This window comes from Melanerpes formicivorus, unplaced genomic scaffold (assembly GCF_026170545.1).
Source record: "Melanerpes formicivorus ecotype bairdi unplaced genomic scaffold, bMelFor1.0.p_v2 SCAF_2, whole genome shotgun sequence".
NCBI lineage: Eukaryota > Metazoa > Chordata > Aves > Piciformes > Picidae > Melanerpes > Melanerpes formicivorus.
The window spans coordinates 59,954,530-59,981,100 of NW_027142354.1; the positions used below are offsets into that span (position 1 = coordinate 59,954,530).

Consider the following 26,571-nt stretch of genomic DNA (forward strand, 5'->3'; position numbering starts at 1 on the left):
CGCGGCGTGTGCCGCCCCGGGGGAGCTCAATGCTGCCACCCGGTGTGTAACGGCCGGCAGTGCAGCCGTGCCGCGGCGTGTGCCGCCCCGTGGGAGCTCAATGCTGCCACCCGGTGTGTAACGGCCGGCAGTGCTGGCGGAACGAACGTTTTTCTGACAGCTCTTGGAGGAACATTTCTGTACAGGTGTTCCCCAGGGCTCCTCAGCTGCTCAGAACTCAACGTGTTGTCTTGGAGGGGAATAAAAACCATGGAAAACTGAGCGTGAGGTGACAACGCAGGCACCGCCCCCGCCAGCGTGGCGCCGCCCCCGCCAGCGTGGCGCCGCCCCCGCCAGCGTGGCGCCGCCCCCGCCAGCGTGGCGCCGCCCCCGCCAGCGTGGCGCCGCCCCCGCCAGCGTGGCGCCGCCCCCGCCAGCGTGGCGCCGCCCCCGCCAGCGTGGCGCCGCCCCCGCCAGCGTGGCGCCGCCCCCGCCAGCGTGGCGCCGCCCCCGCCAGCGTGGCGCCGCCCCCGCCAGCGTGGCGCCGCCCCCGCCAGCGTGGCGCCGCCCCCGCCAGCGTGGCGCCGCCCCCGCCAGCGTGGCGCCGCCCCCGCCAGCGTGGCGCCGCCCCCGCCAGCGTGGCGCCGCCCCCGCCAGCGTGGCGCCGCCCCTGCCAGCGTGGCGCCGCCCCACCCCCGCGTGGCGCCGCCCCACCCCCGCGTGGCGCCGCCCCACCCCCGCGTGGCGCCGCCCCCCCCCCGCGTGGCGCCGCCCCCCCCGCGTGGCGCCGCCCCCCCCCGCGTGGCGCCGCCCCCCCCAGCGTGTCGCCGCCCCCCCCAGCGTGTCACCGCCCCCCCCCAGCCTGAACCCCACCCCCCAGCATGGCACCGCCCTCAACAACATGGCGCCAGATGCTTTAAAATGGCTCAGTGCAGGGTCGTGGCTGGTAGAGGTTGGAGCTCTTCTGCTGTGTCCCAGGTCAGTGCCAGTCTCTGCTGCTTTGTGGGGTTTCTCTATAGCAGCCGCTGCAGCTGCGCGGGGCTTGGGGGGGTGGCCACCGGCGGGGCAGCGCGGGGCTTTTGGGGGGGGGGGCGTGTCCGGGCTTGGCCGGTGGGGCTCTGCGGGGATGGCGGCTGCTGCCTCAACCGTGCCCAGAGGCCCCGTGGGAGCTCAATGCTGCCACCCGGTGTGTAATGGCCGGCAGTGCAGCCGTGCCGCGGCGTGTGCCGCCCCGGGGGAGCTCAGTGCTCACCCCTGTGTGTAATGGCCGGCAGTGCAGCCGTGCCGCGGCGTGTGCCGCCCCGGGGGAGCTCAATGCTGCCACCCGGTGTGTAATGGCCGGCAGTGCAGCCGTGCCGCGGCGTGTGCCGCCCCGGGGGAGCTCAATGCTGCCACCCGGTGTGTAATGGCCGGCAGTGCTGCCGTGCCGCGGCGTGTGCCGCCCCGGGGGAGCTAATTTCTGCAGCCTAACTGCGCTGAATGCTCGAAAATTCTTAGGGGAAGAGCGGAGAGCTTGAGTCGAGCGTCGCTATGGGTCCAGCGCCTGCGCCCTAGCCCGGCTCTGCTCGCGCCAGGGGGGCAGCGTCCCGGTGGTCGCTATGGATACGGCGCCTGCGCCCTAGCCCGGCTCTGCTCGCGCCAGGGGGGCAGCGTCCCGGTGGTCGCTATGGATACGGCGCCCGCGCCGCAGCGGGTCCGGTCCCGCGCACGCGCCCTCCTCGCGGGCTGCGCCCCGCTTTTCTGGCCGGGGGGGCGGGCGCCGCGCTGAGCAGCTTTGGAGCCGGAGTGGTGGCGGAGAGCCCTGATTCGGCGCCTGACGCCGTTCTGGCCCCAGGGTGCCTGCGAACCGCCGTCCTTTGGCGGGGCAAGGCGTCCTGGCGCATTCGGGGAGCTCGCAGTGCGGTTTCCGGTGTCGCTGCCGGCCCGGGACTCCCAGGTGTGTTCCTTCCGGCGTCTGAAGGTGGTCTGGGGCCATCGGCAGGGCTTTTGGGGGTGACGGAGGAGGTCTGGGGACACCTAAAAGGGTCTGGGGATATGTAAAGTTCTGGTGGGGCCATCTGAAAGGATCAAGGGTCGTGGAGAGGCAGCTGGGCACCTCCGACGGACCCTTTGGGAGGTCTCTGCAGGCTCCCGTGGGAGCTGGGGGTGTCTCGGGGTGGGTTTGGGTTTGGGTTTGGGTTTGTGCTGCAAACAGCGTTAATAATGACTTAGAGAAAGACACACAAGAGACTCAGTAAGTCTCTTGTATCGTGCTTCTATTCTGGCGCCTGACACAGGTAGGATCATTTCAAAAGAGCTGTGTGTCTTCAGAGAGGTTTGGGCAAACTTTTATACAAAAAGTTATCTGTCTATAATGACAGAGGTCCAGATGCTGCCTATCTATACAAAGCTTATCTCTCTAAAAGAGCAGAAGTACACATATCATGCAGGTGTCCTTTGTCTTATCCAAAAGAGCATCTTGTCCAAGACTAACAGAAGTGAATCACTGACAAATCCTGTTATTCCTTCTCTATCCAAAGGCTGTCTGCCAGCCCCTCTCCTACTCCCTGCGTCCCAGCATTTCAGCTAACAAGCGGAAAATTCTTATCAACTCTGTGATTCTGTTAATGAGACTTTTCTGTTCGTCAATTCCCCCCTTTCTCACAGCCAACAGTATATTCCTATACTATATTTTCTTAAGGCAAACTTTGGACCCAGGCTTTCTGAGCTATCTTTCCCATGCTGACAATTGTGGAAGGTACTCTCAGATGTAGTCACCCAGTCTGATGCCCCCCAAGTCCAATTCATTGAGGCTTCCCCAAATAAAGGGGTCCTCATTTGGCCTCGAGGAAGTTCAGTGCATATCCAACAGTTAGAGAGATTAGTTTGCAAAGCCAATTCTTGCCTAACGTGTAAGTACATATTGCCTTCCCATCCCTCAATTTCCTTGCTGTGCTGCAAAGATTTTGAGGGGAATTTCTAGGTATTAACTACAGCCAGGGCAATCCTTCAAGTGCCCTAGGAATGCAGTGAAAACCTTTTGGGAATTGTTCCTGCTCTGGTACTCCTCAAGCTATGAGGAGCTCTTCAGGGCAGCTCCAAGGTTAGGTTTGGATTCTCCTGGAGTCTCACACAGAACGAGTCTCACGATTCCAGTGGTCTAATTTCATAGCTGCATTTTCTTCTCTCTGCCTAGGTGACAGGACGACCTCACTAATGAAGAGAGATAGCCTGAGCTCTGCAGGAACCTTGAACCCAAGCAGCCAGTGCCTTCTGTGAGTACAAGCTGTCCTTGCTCAACGTGGAACTAGTTGAGAGCTGAAGCCAGACCACGCCTTAATTCCCTTAGCTTCCTCTTCTGCAGATTAAACAGTCCCAGTTCCTTCAGCCACTCCTCATAAGGCTTGTTATCCAGACCCCTCACCAGCTTTGTGGCCCTTCTCTGGACTCACTCTCTCACAAGGGGTGTCCTGGGGAACACCACTCGTGCCTGGCCGTCCACCGGCTGGGTTTAACTCTGTTCCCCACCGCTCTTGGGGCCCAGCCATCCATCCTGTTCTGCTGTCCAGCAGTCCCTTTGAAAAACAATCCATCTGAAAAAAGAAGTAGCAGAGAAGGGAAGTTGAAGCTGCAAAGATTGCAGTCCCCTCAGTTCTGGTTGTAGCCAGGTGGGGGTTGGTCTCTTCTCCCAGGCAAGCAGCACCAGAGCAAGAGGACACAGTCTCAAGCTGTGCCAGGGGAGGTTTAGGCTGAATGTTAGGAAGAGGTTTACAGCTTGGCCAAAGACTCTTCTGATCCCTGTCTTCTGGTCGTGACCAGCAGCGTGCACAGGTGGCCAAGAAGGCCACTGGCAACCTGGCCAATATCGGGAACAGTGTGGCCAGCAGGAGCAGGGAGGTCATTCTGCCCCTGCACTTGGCACTGGTTAGGGCACACCTTGAGTCCCGTGTCCAGTTCTGGGCCCCTCCGTTTAAGCAAGACGTTGAGTTGCTGGAAGGAGTCCGGAGAAGGGCAACAAAGCTGGGGAGGGGTTTGGAGCACAGGCCTGTGAGGAGCGGCTGAGGGAGCTGGGGTTGCTTAGCCTGGAGAAGAGGAGGCTCAGGGGAGACCTTCTTGCTCTCTGCAACTCCCTGAAGGGAGGTTGTAGCCAGGTGGGGGTTGGTCTCTTCTTCCAGGCAAGCAGCAGCAGAACAAGAGGACACAGTCTCAAGCTGTGGCAGGGGAGGTTTAGGCTAGAGGTTAGGAAGAGGTTCTGCACAGAGAGAGTGATTGCCCATTGGAGTGGGCTGCCCAGGGAGGTGGTGGAGTCACCATCTTTGGAGGTGTTCAGGAGGAGACTGGATAGGGTGCTTGGTTGCATGGTTTAGTTGATTAGGTGGTGTTGGATGATAGGTTGGACACGATCATCTTGAAGGTCTCTTCCAACCTGGTCCGGTCCATTCCATTCCAACACCATCTAATCAACTAAACCACAGCACTGAGTGCCTCATCCAGTCTCTTTCTAAACACTTCCAGTGATGGTGACTCCACCACCTCCCTGGGCAGCACATTCCAAAGGCCAATCTCTCTTTCAACCTGCTCTATTCTATTCTATGAAGACCTTCTTCCTAACATCCAGGTTTAATTGGTGAGAGCCACAGACTTGGTTGCTGCCACCCGCTGCTAAGGGGTCTGAGTGGCCCCCAAATGGGGTTTGGAGGCAGGTAAAGGTTTCTTTTGGCGTGTGAAGGGGTTTTGTGGGCATCTAGAAGGGGTGTGGAGCCCCCTGAAAGGGTCTGGGATAGTGTCAGGGGGTTCTGGGCTGGTCTACCAGCGGGTCTGGGGACATTAGAAGCGTCTGGGGGTACCTAAAACGGAGCTGGGCGTATCAGATGGGGGGTTTGGGTGCCTCCAAAGGGGTTTTGTGGGCATCTAAGTTGGGGAATCTGGGGGGGTCCTGAAGGAGTTGGGGGGTTCTCCTCAAGCTATGAGCAGACACACAGACAGCTGTTAACGGACTTTCTTTGATCATTCCAGGTCTGGTGTGCTGGGACTGGCAGGACCTTCCTGAGCTGTCCACGTACAGTTTCTGTCGACACTCTTCAGCTCGTACATCCGGTTTGCTGACAGAGGGTGTGGGGTTTGTGGGGCCCGGCAGCGAGACTTTTCCAAAGAGGAGCTCTTCAGGGCAGCTCCAAGGTTAGGTTTGGATTCTCCTGGAGTCGCACACAGAACGAGTCTCACGATTCCAGTGGTCTAATTTCATAGCTGCATTTTCTTCTCTCTGCCTAGGTGACAGGACGACCTCACTAATGAAGAGAGATAGCCTGAGCTCTGCAGGAACCTTGAACCCAAGCAGCCAGTGCCTTCTGTGAGTACAAGCTGTCCTTGCTCAACGTGGAACTAGTTGAGAGCTGAAGCCAGACCATACCTTAATTCCCTCAGCTTCCTCTTCTGCAGATTAAACAGTCCCAGTTCCTTCAGCCACTCCTCCTAAGGCTTGTTATCCAGACCCCTCACCAGCTTTGTGGCCCTTCTCTGGACTCACTCTCTCACAAGGGGTGTCCTGGGGAACACCACTCGTGCCCGGCCGTCCACCGGCTGGGTTTAACTCTGTTCCCCACCGCTCTTGGGGCCCAGCCATCCATCCTGTTCTGCTGTCCAGCAGTCCCTTTGAAAAACAATCCATCTGAAAAAAGAAGTAGCAGAGAAGGAAAGCTGAAGCTGCAAAGATTGCAGTCCCCTCAGTTCTGGTTGTAGCCAGGTGGGGGTTGGTCCCTTCTCCCAGGCAAGCAGCACCAGAGCAAGAGGACACAGTCTCAAGCTGTGCCAGGGGAGGTTTAGGCTGGATGTTAGGAAGAAGGTCTTCATAGAATAGAATAGAGCAGGTTGAAAGAGAGATTGGCCTTTGGAATGTGCTGCTCAGGGAGGTGGTGCCCAGGGAGTCACCATCACTGGAAGTGTTTAGAAAGAGACTGGATGAGGCACTCAGTGCCATGGTTTAGTTGATTAGATGGTGTTGGAATGGAATAGAATAGAATAGAATAGACCAGACCGAGTAGGAAGAGACCTTCAAGATCATCGTGTCCAACCTATCATCCAACACCACCTAATTAACTAAACCATGCAACCAAGCACCCTATCCAGTCTCCTCCTGAACACCTCCAAAGATGGTGACTCCAGCACCTCCCTGGGCAGCCCATTCCAATGGGCCATCACTCTCTCTGTGCAGAACCTCTTCCTAACCTCTAGCCTAAACCTCCCCTGGTGCAGCCTGAGACTGTGTCCTCTTGTTGGGCCCGGTGATGATCAAAGTTCTTTTCCAAGCTGCTTACTCCTGTTTGGTTTTATTCTCCTGCATGAATTGTCAGTTCAAAGCACTCGAGAGAAATGGTGTGATGGCTGTGCTGCAAAGCATCAGACTGGGGACCGAAAGACAACCTCCTGTGGATCGATGTACCGGGATATTCCAGGAACCTCTGTGCTGCCATAGACCTGGACTTAAACTCGTTCCAGATGCCGCGGTGTGTTCCACATGACAATCGCACTCGGCACGTGAAGAGTGAGCAAGAGACTTCCCTTGTTTCCTTTGTGGAAGGCTTTTGTGTGTCCCCCGGCCCCGGGGGCCGTGTTCCTCTCGGGCAGGCTGCGGACGAGGCTGCCCTCGGCAGCAGGCGTGCCGCAAGCGGAGCGGCGAAGCTGTGTTCCTGGCAGTTCTCTCTCCGCCTGGATCAGGACGAAGGTGCCGGCCGACAAGGACTTGCACTGACACAGGGTCAGAGAGCTGAGAGCACCAAAGGGTTTAATTGGTGAGAGCAACAGACTTGGTTGCTGCCACCCGCTGCTAAGTGGCCCCCTAATGGGGTTTGGAGGCAGGTAAAGGTTTCTTTTGGCGTGTGAAGGGGTTTTGTGGGCATCTAGAAGGGGTGTGGAGCCCCCTGAAAGGGTCTGGGATAGTGTCAGGGGGTTCTGGGCTGGTCCACCAGCGGGTCTGGGGACATTGGAAGCATCTGGGGGTACCTAAAGTGGAGCTGGGTGTTTCAGATGGGGGGTTTGGGTGCAACCAAAGGGGTTTTGTGGGCATCTAAGTTGGAGAATCTGTGGGGGTCCTGAAGGAGTTGGGGGGTTCTCAGTGAGGTTTTGGAGTCTCTATGGAGTCCCTGTTGTATCTTGGGTCTGCCGTGGGATTGGTAGTGACTGGGTGCTCCGGTTTTGGTGGCTCCAGGGCAGCAGGTACCCACAGGGCTGTGCCTTGCTTTATGTTCCCCAGCTGTGGGCCAAGCAGGAGCCCCAGGGGAAGGGAATTTCAGCATGTGGCGGGTGATAGTGGAGGCGACTTCCTGACAAAATGGCTTTGGGGGTTTGGTTAGGTCTTGTTTTTATGGTTGACTCACTCTTGCTTTCTTTCCTTTTTTTTCAGGGAGCTTAACTGCTTTGCCTGAGGACCAGTTGCAGATTTGTATTCGGCCTCAGCCACAAGCCCTGACACGGAGCGGGGTGCTTTGGTGTCAGAATGTGGAGCTGTTGGAAACCCAATTGCTCACTGAAAAAAAGAAAAGGAATAATTTGTCATAAAAAAATCCCCACAGTTCCTGTAAGCTTTCGAGTTCCTACTTAATAATATAAAGCAGTTTGTGGTTTGGTTGGTTTGGTTTTTTTCTTGTTGTGCTGCAAAGATTTTGATAGGAATTTCTAGGTATTAACTACAGCCAGAGCAAGCCTCTACTTGCCCTGGGAACGCAGTGAAAACCTTTTGGGAATTGGTTCTGCTCTGTTACTCCTCAAGCTATGAGCAGACACACAGGCAGTTGTTAACAGAGTTTCTTTGTGCATTCCAGGTCCGGTGTGTTCAGACCGGCAGGATCTTCCTGGGCCATCCGATTACGGTTTCCGTTGACACTTTTCAGCCCTTACATCCGGTTTGCCGACAGAGGACGTTGGTTTGTGGGCCCTGGCAGCGACAGTTTTCCAAAGAGGAGCTCTAAGGCCAGCTGCAAGGTTAGGTTTGGATTCTCCTGGGGTGCCTGTGCTTGAAAGCCCCCCAGAGGCCGTGCAGAGTGGTGCTCGCAGTAGCTCTGTGCAAGTCTGCCGTGGGCTCAGGAGGCCAGTATCTAGAGAGAGGGAAGGACAGAGACACTTCTAAGACAGTTTTAAAGAAATAATTATGAGAAGAGGCAAATTAATTCTGGGGACTCATGTGATATATCTGTTTAAGAGAAAAAAAAATGAAGGAGGTTTCTGACCATAACCAGGCTGACAAAGCACAGTAATGTGGTTTCCTATGGGATTCAACTCCTCCTGCATTGCACAGGACACTTCAACAGCTGTCCTGACGAGCTATAAGTAATGAACTTAATCCACCCTGTGCGAGCAATGGGGCAAAAGATTACAAAATCCATGTATGCAGTTGAGATGTGTTACGTTGGGACGCCCAGGATACAGCTCATCAAGCTCTCCTAGTGTTTAGACGCAAGATGGAAGAAGGAAGGGGGAAGACAGAGCAGAAGGTCTATTTAAATATGAAACTCCTAGGCTGAAAGAAAAGAAAAACATTTTAAAGAGCACTCAGTGAGACTCTGTCACCAGCATAGCTAATCACAGAATCACTGAGTGTTAGGGGTTGGAAGGGACCCCAAAATAGCATCCGGTCCAACCCCTGTGCCAGTGCAGGATCACCTGGGGCAGGTTTTGAATGTCTCCAGAGACTCCACTAACTCTCTGGGCAGCCTGCTCCAGGGCTCTGGCACACACAGTGAAAAGGTTTTCCCTTCTGTTCCTGCGGAACTTCCTCCTTTTATTCGTCGGACGCAGCGAAGCCGCTGGGTCATGTTGCTGCGGCAAGGTGACCCACCCTGTAGTTCAGGGCCTGGGTCTGTGCCTTCATGGCAGCCTGTTCCCTTGGCACCCTGTCAGCTTAACAGCCCTGTACTCGGGGCCTGTGTGACGAGTTGTGGAGCCCTCCATCCCCCTTCTGTCCCCAGCAGCAGCCCAAGGTCCCTGTAAGCAGGGCTGGGGAGGCTGCTTTAGGCAGCTGACAGGAACCAACCTTGCCTGGCCCTTAGGGGGCTGAGGTCAGTCCCTGGGCTCCTGAAGAGGTGGTGTTGCGCTGCTGCCAGGAGGGCCGGCCCGTAGGCGGGGCACGGGCCAGAGCCTGTGGCTCTCTGTGGGGCTTTCTGGGGGTGCTGCTGAGGCCTCACTCTGTCCTGTTGGCATCCTTTGTCAGGGTAGCCAGATCCTAGGCCCGATGTCTATCGTTAGCTCAATCGCAGAATTTCCTCGTCTGCTGTTCCTGTCCGTAAATTTTTGCCAGTGCTTCTGTAATAAAGAGGTTTTTATTTCTCCTGTAACTTGCAAGCTGGTGACCTCCTTAGGAGCACCACTGTGTTGTTCACAAAGTTCTTTGCTGTTGCAAAGCTGGGAGAAGTGTGAGGTTCAGCTGATGAAGTTTCTCTCTTTAGGAGTGTCTGCTCAGCCGTCCTCTTCCTGGATCTTGGTGCTTTGTCTCTCCCTGTTTGCGGTGCCCCGACAAGGACTTGTGCCGACACGTCCTCGGGAAGCTGAAACCACCAAAGGGTTTAATGGGTGAGAGCAAAGCTCAGCTGTGTGCTGAAGCTGCAAACCTTGCCCAGAAGGCTGTCCCCGGCTCGGGGTGATAAAAAGAACAGGAGCGTAGCCGCTCGGCTGTCTTTCCTTCTGTGATGCCACAGGGGGGTGGGCGAGGATACAGCAGAGGAGCAGTGAGGGAGGGGTGAGGGCAGCCTCCCACAAAGGCTGCTTGCAGACCTGAAATGCCAAATGTTTGAAATGCCAGGACGTTCTTGGAGGGGAGGGAAAGCCCCGGGAAAGTGTAAGAGTGATTGTGAGGTGTTCCAGCAGAGGAACAGCGGTGCTGCTTATTGAGAGATTGCAGAAGGGCAGTGATTTGTGTGCAGAAAGGCCTTGACGTGACCCCCCTCTGTTCTGTAGAAAGGCTTCTAGAGGAGAAAAGCACATCCTGAGCAGAGCCACGGGGGGGTGTGGGGTGTGGTTTGAAACAGAAATAGCAACTGTCTCTCAATTAAAACAGTGGATTGTCTTTCATGTGTGTGTGGTGTGCTGTTTTTTCATTGACTGGAAAAAGCTCTGCAGGGAGACCAGCTGATCTGCTCCCGAGGCACAGCAGCACCGGACCTGCTGAGCGTTGGGGGCCTGTTAAGGAGGGTCTGCTGTCATCTGAAGTGGGCTTGGGGGTATGAAAGGGGAATTTGGGGGCATGTGAAGGGTTCTGGGAGCATCTAGAGGTGTCTGGGGACCTCTGGAGGGGCTCCTGGGTCATGTCTGGAGGGTCAGGGAGGAGTGGGGGGGTCTGTGCCTCAGTGTGGTTTCGGGGTCTCTGTGTCAGGTCCCCACAGCGTGTGGGTTGCTGTGTGGCACTGCTGGAGTCTCGGTGTCCCTAGCGCCGCTGACTCTTCTGCTCACTGCTCCCACCTTGTGGGCACGGCCAGGTACTGCTTGCTGTTGCCTGCTGCCAAGGGTGTGAGTGGCCTCTGAAGGGAGGCGCAGAGAGGTATTCTGGGGCGTCTAGAGGGGCTTTGTGGGCATCGAGAGGTGTCTGGCGGCCTCTGGAGGGTCTCCGGGGGTGTCTCTGGAGGGTCCTGAAGCAGCTGAGGGGGCGGGGAGTGGTGGTGCTGTGTTAGAGGTCTCTGGGGGGTTCCAGGTTTTGGGGTCCCCCAGGATTGGGGTGGTCTCACTCCAGTATTGGGTGTCCTGCAGTCCCAGGACCCCCCAGCCACATCTCCCCCGACATCTGAAGGCGAGCTGCGAGCACCTCAAGGGCCTTAGAGGGTGACAAAGGAGGTCTGGGGGCATGTAGACGGAAGTGAGGGCACCAAGACGGCACCGTCCTCCCCGTGACAGCGCCTGCCCTTCCCAAGATGGCGCCGCCCTACCCGTGACAGCGCCTGCCCTTCCCAAGATGGCGTCGCCCTCCCCGTGACAGCGCTTGCCCTTCCCATGATGGCGTCGCCCTCCCCGTGACAGCGCTTGCCCTTCCCAAGATGGCGTCGCCCTCCCCGTGACAGCGCCTGCCCTTCCCAAGATGGCGTCGCCCTCCCCGTGACAGCGCTTGCCCTTCCCAAGATGGCGCCGCCCTCGCCCCGTCGGCTCCGACCTAGCCAGCGTAACTATCGTCCCCTCTGCTTTCTCCGCTCCGCATCATCTCAGTGTAGACTCTGCTGCTCTCTGGAGTTGTTCTGTCCCTGCTGCAGGACTCTGCTATGGGTCTGAGGGTGGGCAGCAGCGAGGGGGGGGGGGCGAGAAACATCAGCGGCGAGGGGGGGGGGTGGGTGTCGATTTGCCGCGGTCGGGAGCAGTCTGCTCACGAGCTGTTCTCCTGTCTCTCCCAGCTCTTGCAGGCTGACCCCAATGCCCCCAGACTCGCCCAGCGATCCCAGGGTGAACCCCGCAGCACCCAGACTCGCCCAGCGATCGTCACGTGATTAGGGGCCGCGCAAAGGAGGGGCGGGGAGCAGAGAAAGCGGCGGCGGCGCTGTGAGGGGATAGGAAAGGGAAAGGGTGGGAAGGGAGCTAGAGGGGAGGGGGAGCGGGGAAGAGTGCGCAGGTTACGTCACTGGAGGCGGGGCTAGCGGGCGGCAATAGAATGGCTAAGGGAGGGGATGGGAACGAGAGGACAGCTGCGTCACAAGGGGGCGGGGTTTGAGTGAAATAGGATGGTTATGGAGGGGGCGGGGAAAGGGCTGAGGGAGGTTGCAGGAGGTGGGACTGGAGGACTGGAGGCAGGGCTGGAGAGCGACAATTGGATGGCTATAGGAGGGGGCGGGGCTGGAGGAGGGCAGCAGGATGGCTATGGGGGGGCGGGGAATAGCGCAGACTATGTCACGGGGGGCGTGGCCTGAGCAGCTGGGGCAGAGAGGCGATGGCTGCTGATTACGTCAGAGCAAGGGGGCGGAGCACCTAGGCGGGAGTTGGGAGGAGGGCACCAGGGCTGCCCCGCGCGGTGACATCAGAGAGTGGAGTGGGGCCGCGGGGAGCGCGGAAAAGGGAGAATGGGAGGGGAGAGGAGGAGGAGGGGTGGGAGGGAGAGGCTGGGGGGGGTCATTAGTGGCCACCCAAGCTCGATACTGATCCAGACCGGTCCAAACCGGTCCAAGCCGGTCCAGACCGGTCCAAACTGGTCCAAACCGGTCCAAGCCGGTCCAGACTGGTCCAAACCGGTCCAAACCGGTCCAGACCGGGCCAGACCAGTCCAGACTGGTCCAAGCCGGTCCAGCCTGGTCCAGACCGGTCCAAGCCGGTCCGGACCGGTCCGGACCGGTCCAGACCGGTCCAAGCCGGTCCAGACCGGTCCAGACCGGTCCGGACCGGTCAAAACCGGTCCAAACTGGTCCAGACCGGTCCAGACCGGCCCAGACCGGCCCAGACCGGTCCAAACTGGTCCAGACCGGTCCAAACCGGTCAAAACCGGTCCAGACCGGTCCAAACTGGTCCAGACCGGTCCAAGCCGGTCCAAGCCGGTCCAAACCGGTCCAAACCGGTCCAAACCGGTCCAGACCGGGCCAGACCGGTCCAGACTGGTCCAAGCCGGTCCAGACTGGTCCAGACCGGTCCAAGCCGGTCCAGACCGGTCCAGACCGGTCCAAGCCGGTCCAGACCGGTCCGGACCGGTCAAAACCGGTCCAAACTGGTCCAGACCGGTCCAAACCGGTCCAGACCGGCCCAGACCGGTCCAAACTGGTCCAGACCGGTCCAAACCGGTCAAAACCGGTCCAGACCGGTCCAAACTGGTCCAGACCGGCCCAGACCGGCCCAGACCGGTCCAGACCGGCCCAGACCGGTCCAAACCGGCCCAGACCGGTCCAAACCGGTCCAGACCGGTCCAAACCTGTCCAAACCGGTCCAGACCGGTCCAGACCGGTCCAGACCGGTCCAGACCGGCCCAGACCGGCCCAGACCGGCCCAAACCGGTCCAAACCGGTCCAGACCGGTCCAGACCGGCCCAGACCGGTCCAAACCGGTCCAGACCGGCCCAGACCGGTCCAAACCGGTCCAGACCGGTCCAGACCGGTCCAAACCGGTCCAAACCAGTCCAGACCGGTCAAAACCGGTCCAGACTGGTCCAGACCGGTCCAGACCGGTCCAAACCGGTCCAAACCACTCCAGACTGGTCCAAACCGGTCCAAACCAGTCTACACTGGTCCAAACTGATCCATACTGTTCCAAAATGGTCCAGACTGGTCCAGACTGGTCCAGACTGGTCCAAACTGGTCCAGACCGGTCCAGACTGGTCTAGCCCTGGCTCCATACTGGTACATACTGGTACATACTGGTCCCCCCTCTCTTCCTCTCTCCTCCCTTCCCCTTCCTTATTCCTTTCCCACCCTCCCCTCCCCTTTTGCCGCCCACCCCTAACCCCTTTCCCGCCTTTGCGCTTTCCCCTCCCTCCTATTGGCCGCACCGCGCCAGAAGCTCCCTCCCCCTTTTAGCTTGGTGGGGGGAGGGGGCATGGCCAGCCACCCGCCTCCGCTTCACTTTCTCCCTCCCTTATTTGGGGGGGTGGCGTGGCCAGCCCCCCACCTCGCTTCTTCACTGCCCTCCCTTTGTGGGTGTGGCCAGCCGTCCTCCTCCGTTTCACTCTCCCTCCCTTATTTGGGAGGGGGCGTGGCCAGCCAGTCCCATCGCAGTGCACTCCCAGTCATTCGCATTCTCTCCCAGTTCCCTCCCATTCCCATTCCACTACACCCAGTTCCTCCCTGTCCTTTCCCACTCCCTTTCCAAAACCCTTCCAGTGCCCTCCCAGTCCCTTCACTGTTCCCTACCAATTCCCTCCCAGTTTCCTCCCGCTCCCTCCCAGTCCCCTCCAATTTCACTCAGGTCCTCCCAGTTCCCTCCAAGTCCCCTTCCAGTTTGACCCAGGCCCTTCCCAGTTCCTTCCCAGTCCCCTCCCATCCCTCCCATTCCCTACCACTGCCCTCCCTGTCAATCCCAGTCCACCCAAGCCCCTAACAGTCCATCCCAGTCCCTTTCATTCCCTTCCCAGTTCACTCAGTCCCATCCCAATCCCCTCCCTGTCCCTTCCCTGTCCCTTCCCAATCCCCTTACTGTCCCATCCCACTCCATCCCAGTCCCTGCCAGTCCCTCCCAGTCCATTCACACTATGTCCCCTCCCTGTCCCTCCAAGTCCCCTACCATACTGTCCCACTCCCTTCCCATCCCCTCCCAGTCCCTCCCTGTTTATTCCTGTCCCTTACAGTACCTCCCAATCCCTTCTAGTCCTATCCCAGTATGGGAGGAGACCAGTAGGGACCAGGAGGCACTGGGAGACATGCCTGGACCAGCTGGAGGCATTGCTGGAGCCCTGGGAGACAACTGGAAGCAGCAGGAACTCAACTGGGAGCACTGGGAACAACTGGGAGACAACTGGGAGAGCACTGGGAGCACTGTGAGTATCTCCACATAACCCCCAGTGCCCCCCTCAGCCCCTCCAGACCTCCTCAAAGTCTTTCCAGAGTCTCTGAGTTCTTCCCAGTGCCATTCAGAGCCCTTCCCAGTACCTCCCAGTTAACCCTTATAGTTCTCCAGCGCCCCCTCACTCCCCCCAGTAACCCTCCCCCCCCAGATCTTTTCACAGCCTCCCAGTACCTCCCAGTGCCCCCCCAGAGCCCTTAACAGCCTCCCTGTCCTTCACAGTACTGTCCTGAGCCCTTTCCAATTCCCTCCCTGATCCATCCCACTCCATCCCAGTCCCTTCCAACTCTTTTCCTTTCCCATTCCCTTCTTAGTTCCCTCCCAATCCCCTCCCACTGGCTCCCCACTCCCCTCCCAGTCCCGTCGCAGTGCACTCCCAGTCCTTCCCAGTCTCTCCCAGTTCCCTCCCATTCCAGTACACCCAGTTCCTCCCTGTCCTTTCCCACTCCCATCCCAGTCTCTTCCCAGTGCCCCCCCAGTCCATCCCCGCCCCTCCCAGTTCCTCCCAGTCCATCCCAGTCCCTTCACAGTCCCCAACCAGTGCCTTCCCCATCCCTTTCCAGTACCCTCCCAGTTCTACCTGCACTACCTGGCAAGAGCCCTGGTGGACAATTGGAAGCAGTAGCATCCCCACTGGGAGACAACTGGGAGCACTGGGAGCATGACCCAGGAATTCCCAGTACCCCCCTCAGTCCCCCATTTCCCTCCCACAGCCCTTTACAGCCTCCCAGTCCATCCCATTTTCTCCTACACCTTTCCCAGTCTGGGAGGAGACTGGTAGGGACTGGAAGTTTCTGGGAGAGTCTGGGAGCCGTACCTGCAGCACCTGGAGTCAGACCTGGAGCCCTGGGAGACAACTGGAAGCAGCAGGAACCCAACTGGGACAAAACTGGGAGACAGCTGTGAAAGTGCCCTCTCAGTCCCTGCCAGTCCCTCCCAGTCCATTCCCACTATGTCCCCTCCCTGTCCCTCCATGTCCCCTCCCATACTGTCCCACTCCCTTCCCAGTCCCTCCCTGTTTATTCCTGTCCCTCCCAGTACCTCCCAATCCCTTCTAGTCCTATCCCAGTATGGGAGGAGACCAGTAGGGACCAGGAGGCACTGGGAGGCATACCTGGACCAGCTGGAGGCATTGCTGGAGCCCTGGGACACAACTGGAAGCAGCAGAAACCCAACTGGGAGCACTAGGGGTCCCTGGGAGGAACTGGGAGACAACTGGGAGAATCTCCCCATGACCCCCAGTGCCCCCCTGAGCCCCTCCAGACCGCCCCAAAGTCTTTCCACAGTCTCTGAGTTCTTCCCAGTGCCATTCAGAGCCCTTCCCAGTACCTCCCAGTTAACCCTTAGACTTCCCCAGTGCCCCCTCACTCCCCCCACAGTAACCCTCCCCTCCCAGAGTCCTTTCACAGCCTCCCAGTACTCCCCACTACCTCCCAGTACCTTCCAGTAACCCCCAGTGCCCCCCTGAGCCCTCCCAGTTCCACCGAGGAAGTCCTTCCACAGCCTCCCAGTGACCCTCTGTACCCCACTGAGCATCCCCAATTCCTCCCCAGAGTCCTTCCACAGTCTCCCAGTACCTCCCCACTACTGTCCTGAGCCCCTCCCAGTGCCTCCCAGTCCTTTCCCAGTCTGGGAGGAGGCTGGCAGGGGCTGAGAGGCACTGGGAGGGACTGGGAGCCATACCTGCAGCACCTGGAGTCAGTTCTGGAGCCCTGGGATACAACTGGAAGCATCAGGAACTCAACTGGGAGCACTGGGAGGAACTGGGAGACAACTGGGAGAGCACTGGGAGCACTGTGAGTATCTCCCCATAACCCCCAGTGACCCCTTCACCCCCTGCAGACCGCCCCAAAGTCTCTCCACAGTCTCTGAGTTTTTCCCAGTGCCATTCAGAGCCCTTCCCAGTACCTCCCAGTTAACCCTTATAGTTCTCCAGTGCCCCTCACTCCCCCCCAGAGTCCTTCCACAGCCTCCCAGTACCTTCTAGTACTTCCCAGTAACCCCCAGTTCCTCCTAGTACCTCCCAGTCTCACATAATCAACCAGGTTTGAAGAGACCTCAGATCTCATCAATTCCCTCCTATGTCTGCATCCCTATCCCCTCCTCACAATTAAACCATGGCTCCAGCTGCCACATCCAGTTCTTTTTTGGAACACCTCCAGGGATGGGGACTCCACCACCTCCCTGGGCAGCACATTCCAATGGCCAGTTCCTCTTTCTGGGATGAACTTTGTCCTCACCTCTAGCTTAAACCTTCCCTGGCACAGCCTGAGACTGCGTCCTCTTGTTCTGGTACTGGGTGCCTGGGTGAACAGACCAAACCCCACCTGGCTACAATCTGCCCTCAGGTAGTTGTAGAGAGCAAGAAGGTCTCCCCTGAGCCTCCTCTTCTCCAGGCTAAGCAACCCCAGCTCCCTCAGCCTTGCCTCACAGGGCTGTGCTCCAGACCCCTCCCCAGCTTTGTTGCCCTTCTCTGGACACCTTCCAGCATCTCAACATCTTTCCTAAACTGAGGGGCCCAGGAACTGGACCCAGAACTCAAGGTGTGGCCTGACCAGTGCTGAGCACAGGGCAGAATGACCTCCCTGCTCCTGCTGGCCACACTGTTCCTGATGCAGGCCAGGATGTATTTGGCCTTCTTGGCCACCTGGGCACACTGCTGGCTCATGTTCAGCTGGTGTCAACCAGCACCCTCAGGTCCCTTTCCAGCCTGGTTCCTATCCAGCTAGTCTGACCCCAGCCTGTAGCAATGCCTGGGGTTGTTGTGGTAATGTGTAGAACCTGGCACTTGCATGTGTTCAATAGCATGCCCTTGGACTCTGCCTGGAGGAAAGCAGAAAGTATCTATGGAAGGTTTCAGGACAGGAAAGAACAACAGGCTGCTGACGACGGAAGAACGGTCTGATGATAAAGAAGAGCTGACTGCAGTAAACAGCCTGAAGCGCGAGACAGAAGGACGCTCGCCTCCGTGCCGGAGAAGCTCAACCTGATATGGGATGAAGATAATAATGGAGAGCTGCATATTAGAATAAACCTTTATTAGAATAAACCAAACCAGGTTGGAAGAGACCTTCAAGATCATCGTGTCCAACCCATCAACCAATCCAACCCACCCAAACAGCTAACCCATGGCACCAAGCACCCCATCAAGTCTCCTTCTGAACACCTTCAATGACGGCGACTCCACCACCTCCCCGGGCAACCCATTCCATAGCGCAATCACTCTTTCTGTATAGAACTTCTTCCTAACATCCAACCTGAACCTCCCCTGGCGCAGCTTGAGACTATGTCCTCTTGTTCTGGTACTGGGTGCCTGGGAGAAGAGACCATCATCAGCCTGTCTACAACCTCCCTATCAAAGGAGAAAACTCAATTAGCAGCAGTGGTGCAAGAATGCCAGGGAATTGCTTAGCCTGCTTGATTTTTCCTACATACACTGCTTGTTCTGTACCACTAAACAATTCCTGCTTCACCAACCAGGGAGTCCATGCATGCTTTCCAAACTCTGCCCATCTGTCCAGCCTGTCAGGGTCCCTCTGCTGAGCTCTCCTACCTTCCAGCAGATCAACTCCTGCCCCCAGCTTGGTGTCATCTGCAAAGTTATTGATGATGGACTTGCTCCCCTCATCCAGATCATCAATACAGATATTGAACAGGATGGGACCCAGCACTGATCCCTGGGGGACACCACTAGTGCCCGGCTGCCAGCTGCATGTGGCACCATTCACCACCACTCTCTGGGCCCAGGACTCCAGCCAGTTCCTAACCCAGCACAGAGTGCTCCTGTCCAGGATGTGGGCTGTTCTGCTTGGCCAGGAGTTTGTTGTGGCAGACAGTGTCAAAGGCCTTGCTGAAGTCCAGGCAGACTACATCCACAGCCTTCCCCACACCTACCAGGCAGTCACCTGGGCATAGAAGGAGATCAGGTTGGTGAGGCAGGACCTGCCCCTCCCACCAAATCTTTGCTGGCTGGGCCTGAGCCCTTGCCCGTCCTGCAGGTTTGCTGTGATTGCCCCCAGGACGATCTGCTCCATAGTCTTGCCAGGCACTGAGGTCAGGCTTACAGGCCTGGAGTTCCCAGGTTCTTCCCTCCAGCCCTTCTCGTGAATGGCATCACACTGGCAGCTTCCAGCCACCTGGGACCTCTGTGGTCATGCAGGACTGGTGGCAAATGTTGGACAGTGGCTTGGAGCTCATCTGCCAGAGCTCTCTGCCCTGGGATGGATCCCATCTGGTGCCATAGACTTGTGAGGGTCCCAGTGGTATCCCAGTCCCTCCCAGTTCTTTCCCAGTCCTTCTCAGTCAGATTTTTCTGACAGCTCTTGGAAGAACATTTCTGTACAGGTGTTCCCCAGGGCTCCTCAGCTGCTCATAACTCAACAATCTTGGAGGGGAATAAAACCCATGGAAAGCTGAGCGTGAAGTGACAAAGCAGGCACCGCCCCCCCCCAGGGTGGCACCGCCCCCCCCCAGGGTTGCACCGCCCCCCCCCAGGGTGGCACCGCCCTTCCCAGGGTGGCACCGCCCCCCCCCAGGGTGGCACCGCCCCTTCCCAGGGTGGCACCGCCCTTCCCAGGGTGGCACCGCCCTTCCCAGCGCGGCACCGCCCCCCAGCGCGGCACCGCCTCCACCCATGTGGCACCGCCCCCCAGCGTGGCACCGCCCCCTCAGCGTAGCATCGCCCCCCCAGCCTGAACCCCACCCCCCAGCGTGGCACCGCCCTCAACAACATGGCGCCGGATGCTTTAAAACGGCTCAGTGCAGGGTCGTGGCTGGTAGAGGTTGGAGCTCTTCTGCTGTGTCCCGGGTCAGTGCCAGTCTCTGCTGCTTTGTGGGGTTTCTCTATAGCAGCCGCTGGAGCTGCGCGGGGCTTGGGGGTGTGGCCGCCCGCGGTGCTGCGCGGGGCTTTGGGGGGGGTGGCCGCCCGCGGTGCTGCGCGAGGCTTTGGGGGGGTGGCCGCCGGCGGTGCTGCGCGGGGCTTTGGGGGGGTGGCGGCTGCTGCCTCAACTGTACCCAGAGATACCTGTAACTCTGTGCTTCTAGTGCATGCAATAATGACGGAAGTGTGGAGCTGTAAGTGATAACAGAATTGGCCCTTTATCTCTTTTTCTTTTCTAGTACACCCAGTGTTTCCCCACTCCTGTTAGGAGTCTTGTCTGCAGGACTCTTGCTGTTCTCCACATGTGGGGTGTGTGTGTATGTCTACATCAGGAGCAGTCTATACGTTGTGCTTTGGAGAACAAGACCACAAGTAAGTCTGCTTTGTGTTGCACTCATGAGGAATGAGCTGCCCTGGGAGGTGATGGAGTCACCATCACTGCAAGTGTTTAAAGTAAGACTGGATGAGGCACTGAGTACCATGGTTTGGTTGACTAGATGGTGGTGGGTGATAGGTTGGACTCAGTGTTCTGGAAGGTCTTTTGCAACCTGGTTAAGTCTGTATTCTATTCTGCTTTCCTGATTGCTCCCAGCATGGCCCCTGTGTTCTCCCTCTTCTTCCCAGTAACTCCAAAATCCTTTTCTAGTGCTCCCAGTGCCTTCCCAAGTCTCCCAGTGGGGCCCCAGATCTTCCCTCAGTGGGGAAGTGTTCTCCCAGCATGCCAAACTCTCTTCTTGGTGCTCCAAGTACCACCAGATGCTGAGTGTGTGTTTTGGGACAGCATCAGTTCACAGCTCTGTGAGTTAAATGAACGCTGAAGGGAGAACAAATGATTTTGTGGTATTTTTATTGAATGCATGCTAACCTCCTCAGAGCTTTACAATGTGAGTAACTGAGATCTGTTCTTTGCTTTTTGCTTTATTCTTTACAGATTGACTCTTTGCTTTCCACTTCATTAACTGAGCAAGCAAGACGTGCAGCAGCGACACGGTCGGCACAAGGGCTACGGCTGCTGCGACGGTACAGCCTCGCCCTGCCAGCCTAGCAGGGGATCTCCTGCTTGGCTTGTGTGGGCTCCAGGTAGGGTTTGATCTGTCAGTCAGGAAGGAAAGGCTGAAAAAGAAACTGCTCAGTCCACGCTTTTACCGAGGAGCTGAAACTTCTTCCAGTGTAGACTCCAACCGAGCAGGTAGGTAAGCAAGCAGAAGTCCTCTGATGGGTATAATGGGAGTGGCAAAGAGACTTCCCTTGTTTCCAGTGTGGACAACCTCTTGTTTGTCCCCTGACCCCAGGAGCTTTTCACAGGGGCTGTGTTCCTCACTAACAGCAAGGCTGCGCTCGGCCCCTGGGGATGCTGCAACCGTAGCAGAGAAGTTGTGCTCCTGGCAGTTCTCTCTCCACCTGGATCAGGATGAAGGTGCAGGCCATTGCTCTGCATCTAGGCACCGCTGGGAGCTGCAGCTGGTGCCCAGATCAAAGACAGCTTTGTCTCTAAGGCCAGTGCTTCTCTGCAGAGAAACCAAGATTTCTCTGTAGGTGTTGCCCAGGGTTCCTCATCTGCTCAGAATGCCCAGCTCCAGTGCCAGGCTGATGTCCCCTCACAGCCGTCACTCTGTCGGTGCTTGCCTGGAAGTGCCGGAAATCTTCCTGGAACTATTGGAGAAAAGGAAGCTTTGTCTGTCTCTGTTTGCAGTGCCCTGAGAAGGACTTGTACCGACACAGGCTCAGAAAGCTGAAACAAAACAATGAGAGCAACAGATGGAAGAGATGGGTTGATTGCCAGCAAGAAATGCACCAACTGCAAGGTGATTATGGGGTAGTAAATCCCAGAAGGTGTGACACGCTTGGAGATGCAGACCTGCGCAGCAGCTGTCACAGAGGAGGGAAGCGCAGCAAAAACTCAGCTGCGTGCTGAAGGTGCAAATCCTACTGAGAAGGGCATCCGTGGGTCGGGGTGATAAAAAGCGGGGCAGCCCCTCAGCTGTCTCTCTTTCCTTCCATGATACCACATGGGGGTGGGTGCTGATGCAGGAGAGGAGCAGGTGAGTGAGGGGCGGGGGATGCTGCCCAAAAAAGCTGCCTGAATGCTCTCAGAGGGGATGAAAACCCATGAAAAAAATTTAAGTGTTAGTGTGAGGTATTCCAGCAGAGAAAAAGCTGTGCTCTTAATCGAGAGATTGCAGAACAGTAGTAATGTGGATGCAAAAAGGCTTTGAAATGACTCTTATTTGCAAACTAAAAAACCCCACAAGACACACAAAAGAAACATCACTGGTTTTATTTTTAGTTTCTTAATTTGAATGGGAAGTCAAGGGGAATATAGAGGCATGTGGGGACTAATGGAAGGTCTCCTGTGGGTATTTTAGTCGGATGGTTAGGGTTAGTTGTGGTGGTGGGGGGAAAGCTTTGCAGTAGTGGCCTTTGTGGCGGGGGTCCAAATAACCCTAAATATCCAACTAATCCTTTGGGAGACTCTCCAGAGGCCCTCCTCATCCCTCTATGTGCCCCCAAATTCCCCTTTGATACCCCCAGGTGCACCTTAGGTGCCAACCGATCCCCTTAATAGGGGTGGCAACACTGACCAGTTAGGGGCTTCTCTTGCCCCTGTGTGTGGGGAGCAGCTGAGTGCGGCCCTCTTTGAAGGTTTTTCCATTTGTATTGAAAACTAAGAAACAAAAAGAAAAAAACCCCAAAGGAACAAAGAAGGGCAACCCCCCCCTCCCATGACAGACAAAAAGGAAGGTCTACTGTTTTTATGTGATACACATGTTATATTTATGCTTTGAAACCCTGTTTTGCTCTCCCTAGAATTTGCTTTTACATTCCAGAAGCTCTCCTGTTTAAGTGGATGTAGAAGAATAGTATGATGTGGGAAGGTGTTTTGGGATAGCTTTGGAAGACTACGGGGAAGATTTGCCTTTGCTCGAGTCAGAGAAAGCTATGTTTTGCCTTTGACTCTGAGAGTAATGTAAACACTTTGGAACCGAAGGAGAGAAACTGGGCAGAGTTTGGTTGGACGTGTTAAAATAGTTCTGTTGTTACGACCTACTGTATGCCTTAATTACACGTATGCCAGTAGAAAATGCCCAACTGAGATGTGCCACGTGTGCCTTCTGATTAGACTATATAACTTTGCTGTATAATGTAATAAATGTCTTCAGCTGCTTACATCTGGCCCAGAAAGCACTGCTCGAAGTAATTAAAACATCAATACTACAACAAATGGTCACCCCGGACAGAGGTAAGTGACTGGGGAAACTGAGCGTCGGTGCCTCCTGTTGAGGAGCACGTATGGGTAATGAAAGAACAAAAGAAGATAACTTGATACTCAGAGTCATTTACTTACATCTTGGAGGGAAAAAAAAGGGCAACAATGTAGAATGAAAAGACATGGGAGCGGGGAGGGATGGCGGCAACAAAAGTAAACAAAATTGTTACATCTTCCCTTACAACACAGGGACTAATTAAAGATTCTTTAGATCAATTAGCAGAGCATTATAAAGCTGTTACAATAGTAATGCCATTTCACCAGAACAAAGCTCTTCTTTGACATCTACGCCCCCCAGCCCTTCTCCCCCACCATGGCCACTAAGCTCACCTGCACCCCTGGAGCTGCAGTCACTGGCACCTGGCCAATAGCAACAGCAGCCCACTCCCCCCCTGCTGCTGGACACCCTCCCACTAACTCTTAAAAGCTTTTCCATGTGTTTTAATTGTGGACAGAAGGGACACTTTAGGCAAAAAGCATGACTTGGGAGAAGATGACTGTCCTAGAAGCCTGTAAGAAACACTGATTGCCAGATACTTTTGTGTACTTTAGGAACTGCTGCTGTAAGTTGTATGCACTGACATCCAGCAATATGGAGTGGAGAAGAGACAGTGGCATCTGCTACAAGCACCTTGAGTTTTAGGCTCAAAAACATCAATGTAGCTCAAAATTGCTGCTATCGCCTCCTATGGAAGTCTCCATGCCTTCAGGGAATCCTACATTTGACCTCGAGGCTGCCTGGAAGGGCAGCTGGTGTGAATTCGGTGGCTTTCTCCCCACCCCCCTTTCCCCCCCCTCTCTTTGTCCCTATGGTGCCTTTGCTAGCCGGCCGCCTCCCCCCCCCCCCATTTCTCCCCCCCTTTCTGATAACCTCTCTAGTCTATGAAAGTTGTGTTCTGATTTAAAGCAACAATGATTATTTCATTATTTCTGATTGTGATGTGTTTTAGAGATTTTTTTTTTTGTTTTTAATAGTTGTTTTACCTGTAAGCATAATGAATAGTAAGTATTTAGTGTTTATAAGTATTAAGTAATTAGTGATTGTACTAAGGTACTAAGGTGTTAGGATAAGAGTTTGATATAGGGATATTATAGAATGAGATTTTTGTTTCTTTGTATTCAAAATCGTTTTAAGAGAAGGATTATATATATTAAAAAAAAAAAGGATGCATATTTTATAACAGGTTGGATGTGTTAAAATAGTTTTATTGCAACCTATTGTATGCCAGCAGAAAATGCCCGAGATGTGCCACGTGTGCCTTCTGATGAGACTATATGACTTTGCTGTATAATGTAATAAATGTCTTCAGCTGCTTACATCTGGCCCAGAAAGCACTGCTCGAAGTAAAACCTCTATACTACAGTGTTAATTCGTAAGAAGGGAGGCTTTGAAATGGGGTACGTGGGGTTCTCAAATATATAAATGTGCAGTGTGTATCTATCATATGCAAAGAGTGGCTTTTTAAAAGTATCGATTTTGTTGTCGATTGGTTATTTTTTATGTGAATGGAAAACCCTCTGAACAGAGGCTGGCTGAGCCTGATAGGAAAAATTAACCGTTCTGTATAAAATAAGAATTAACATGGGAAAAGATTAACCTTTTATATAACCCCCGGCTGGGCTCGGCTCCCTTCGGCGGCTCGGCTGGGCTCGGCTCCCTTCGGCGCCTCGGCTGGGCTCGGCTCCCTTCGGCGGCTCGGCTGGGCTCGGCTCCCTTCGGCGCCTCGGCTGGGCTCGGCTCCCTTCGGCGCCTCGGCTGGGCTCGGCTCCCTTCGGCGCCTCGGCTGGGCTCGGCTCCCTTCGGCTCCTCGGCTGGGCTCGGCTCCCTTCGGCGCCTCGGCTGGGCTCGGCTCCCTTCGGCGCCTCGGCTGGGCTCGGTTCCCTTCGGCTCCTCGGCTCGGCTCGGCTCCCTTCGGCGCCTCGGCTCGGCTCGGCTCCCTTCGGCGCCTCGGCTCGGCTCGGCTCCCTTCGGCGCCTCGGCTCGGCTCGGCTCCCTTCGGCGCCTCGGCTCGGCTCGGCTCCCTTCGGCTCCTCGGCTCGGCTCGGCTCCCTTCGGCTCCTCGGCTCGGCTCGGCTCCCTTCGGCTCCTCGGCTGGGCTCGGCTCCCTTCGGCGCCTCGGCTGGGCTCGGCTCCCTTCGGCGCCTCGGCTGGGCTCGGCTCCCTTCGGCGCCTCGGCTCGGCGCGGCTCCCTTCGGCCCCTCGGCTCGGCGCGGCTCCCTTCGGCCCCTCGGCTGGGCTCGGCTCCCTTCGGCTCCTCGGCTGGGCTCGGCTCCCTTCGGCTCCTCGGCTCGGCTCGGCTCCCTTCGGCTCCTCGGCTGGGCTCGGCTCCCTTCGGCTCCTCGGCTCGGCTCGGCTCCCTTCGGCTCCTCGGCTCGGCTCGGCTCCCTTCGGCTCCTCGGCTCGGCTCGGCTCCCTTCGTCTCCTCGGCTCGGCTCGGCTCCCTTCGGCTCCTCGGCTCGGCTCGGCTCCCTTCGGCTCCTCGGCTCGGCTCGGCTCCCTTCGGCTCCTCGGCTCGGCTCGGCTCCCTTCGGCTCCTCGGCTCGGCTCGGCTCCCTTCGGCTCCTCGGCTCGGCTCGGCTCCCTTCGGCGCCTCGGCTCGGCTCGGCTCCCTTCGGCTCCTCGGCTCGGCTCGGCTCCCTTCGGCTCCTCGGCTCGGCTCGGCTCCCTTCGGCTCCTCGGCTCGGCTCGGCTCCCTTCGGCTCCTCGGCTCGGCTCGGCTCCCTTCGGCTCCTCGGCTCGGCTCGGCTCCCTTCGGCTCCTCGGCTCGGCTCGGCTCCCTTCGGCTCCTCGGCTCGGCTCGGCTCCCTTCGGCTCCTCGGCTCGGCTCGGCTCCCTTCGGCGCCGCCCTCCCCGTGACAGCGCCTGCCCTTCCCAAGATGGCGCCGTCCTCCCCGTGACAGCGCCTGCCCTTCCCAAGATGGCGCCGTCCTCCCCGTGACAGCGCCTGCCCTTCCCAAGATGGCGCCGCCCTCGCCCCCTCGGCTCTGACCTAGCCAGCGTAACCCTCGTCCCCTCTGCTTTCTCTGCTCCGCATCAGCTCAGTGTCGACTCTGCTGCTCTCTGGAGTTGTTTTGTCCCTGCTGCAGGACTCTGCCACGGGTCTGGGGGTGGGCAGCAGCGAGGGGGCGGGGGTGGGTGTCGATTTGCCGCGGTCAGGAGCAGTCTGCTCCCAGTTCACGAGCTGTTCTCCTGTCTCTCCCAGCTCTTGCAGGCTGACCCCAATGCCCCCAGACTCGCCCAGCAATCCCAGGGTGAACCCAGCGCCTCCCAGTCTCTGCCAGTGCTCCCGGGAACTGCAAAATCCCTCTCCAGTGCTCCCAGGAACGCAGTGAGTGACCTCCTGTCCCACGCGGTGCTGCCAGTAAAACCTCTCCGATCCTATTCTCGGTGACCTCGCAGCAACAACAGTGCTCCCAGGAACTCCAAGATCTCCCTCAAGGGCTCCCAGTACTGCAATGTGTTCTCCCAGTCCCTTCCCTGTTTGTCCCTGTCCCTCCCAGCTTGTCCCAGTCTGTAACAATCGCTTTGCTATCCCTACCAAGTCCCTTCCCACACTGTCCCAGTCCCTTCCCAGTCCCTTCCCAGTTTCATTCCCAGTCCTTTCCCACTGCATCCCAGTCCCTTCGCAGTACTCTCCCATTCCCAGCCAAGTCCCTTCCCAGTTTCCTTCCAGTCCCTCCCAATTTCTCCCACTACCTCCCAGTTCTTCTTAGTCCCTTGCCAGTTCCCTCCAGGTCCTTTCCAGTCCATCCCATTCCCACCCAGTCCCTTCCCCGTCCTATCCCAGTCCATCCCACTCCATCCCGGGCCCTCCCAGTCCCTTCCCATTCCCTTCCCAGTTCCCTCCCATTCCGTCCCAGTCCTTCCCAGTCTCTCCCCCCCCATTCCTGTCCATCCCAGCCCCTCCCATTCCCTCCCCGTCCCCTCCCAGTCTGTCCAGTGCCCTCCCAGTCATTCCCAGTTCCTCCCATTCCCTCTCAGTCCCCTCCTGGTCCATTCCCAGTGCCCTCCCATTCCCTCCCC

The 26,571-nt window shown here is 57.2% G+C and overlaps 1 protein-coding gene and 2 long non-coding RNA genes across 4 annotated transcripts; all 3 read left to right on the forward strand.

The window, feature by feature from the left end:
* The first annotated feature begins 911 nt into the window (after positions 1 to 911).
* On the forward strand, positions 912 to 6,812 carry LOC137453970 (uncharacterized). 2 transcript variants are annotated; one of them, XR_010990515.1, is made up of 5 exons: positions 912 to 957; positions 3,155 to 3,233; positions 4,975 to 5,136; positions 5,230 to 5,308; positions 6,309 to 6,812. It is a non-coding gene; the product is annotated as an uncharacterized lncRNA (long non-coding RNA). The 2 variants fall into 2 exon arrangements; XR_010990514.1 differs by lacking the exon at positions 912 to 957 and having other exon boundaries at positions 2,929 to 3,233.
* A 133-nt stretch (positions 6,813 to 6,945) lies between these two features.
* LOC137453956 (uncharacterized) lies at positions 6,946 to 10,017 on the forward strand. The gene is made up of 3 exons (XR_010990509.1): positions 6,946 to 7,531; positions 7,776 to 7,935; positions 9,396 to 10,017. It is a non-coding gene; the product is annotated as an uncharacterized lncRNA (long non-coding RNA).
* A 1,834-nt stretch (positions 10,018 to 11,851) lies between these two features.
* Positions 11,852 to 17,129, forward strand: LOC137446240 (uncharacterized). The gene is made up of 4 exons (XM_068148636.1): positions 11,852 to 11,866; positions 13,419 to 14,374; positions 15,163 to 16,196; positions 16,563 to 17,129. The coding sequence occupies exons 1-3, from the start codon at positions 11,852 to 11,854 to the stop codon at positions 15,179 to 15,181; spliced, it is 990 nt and encodes a 329-aa protein (XP_068004737.1). The 3' UTR covers positions 15,182 to 16,196; positions 16,563 to 17,129.
* The last annotated feature ends 9,442 nt before the right edge of the window (positions 17,130 to 26,571 follow it).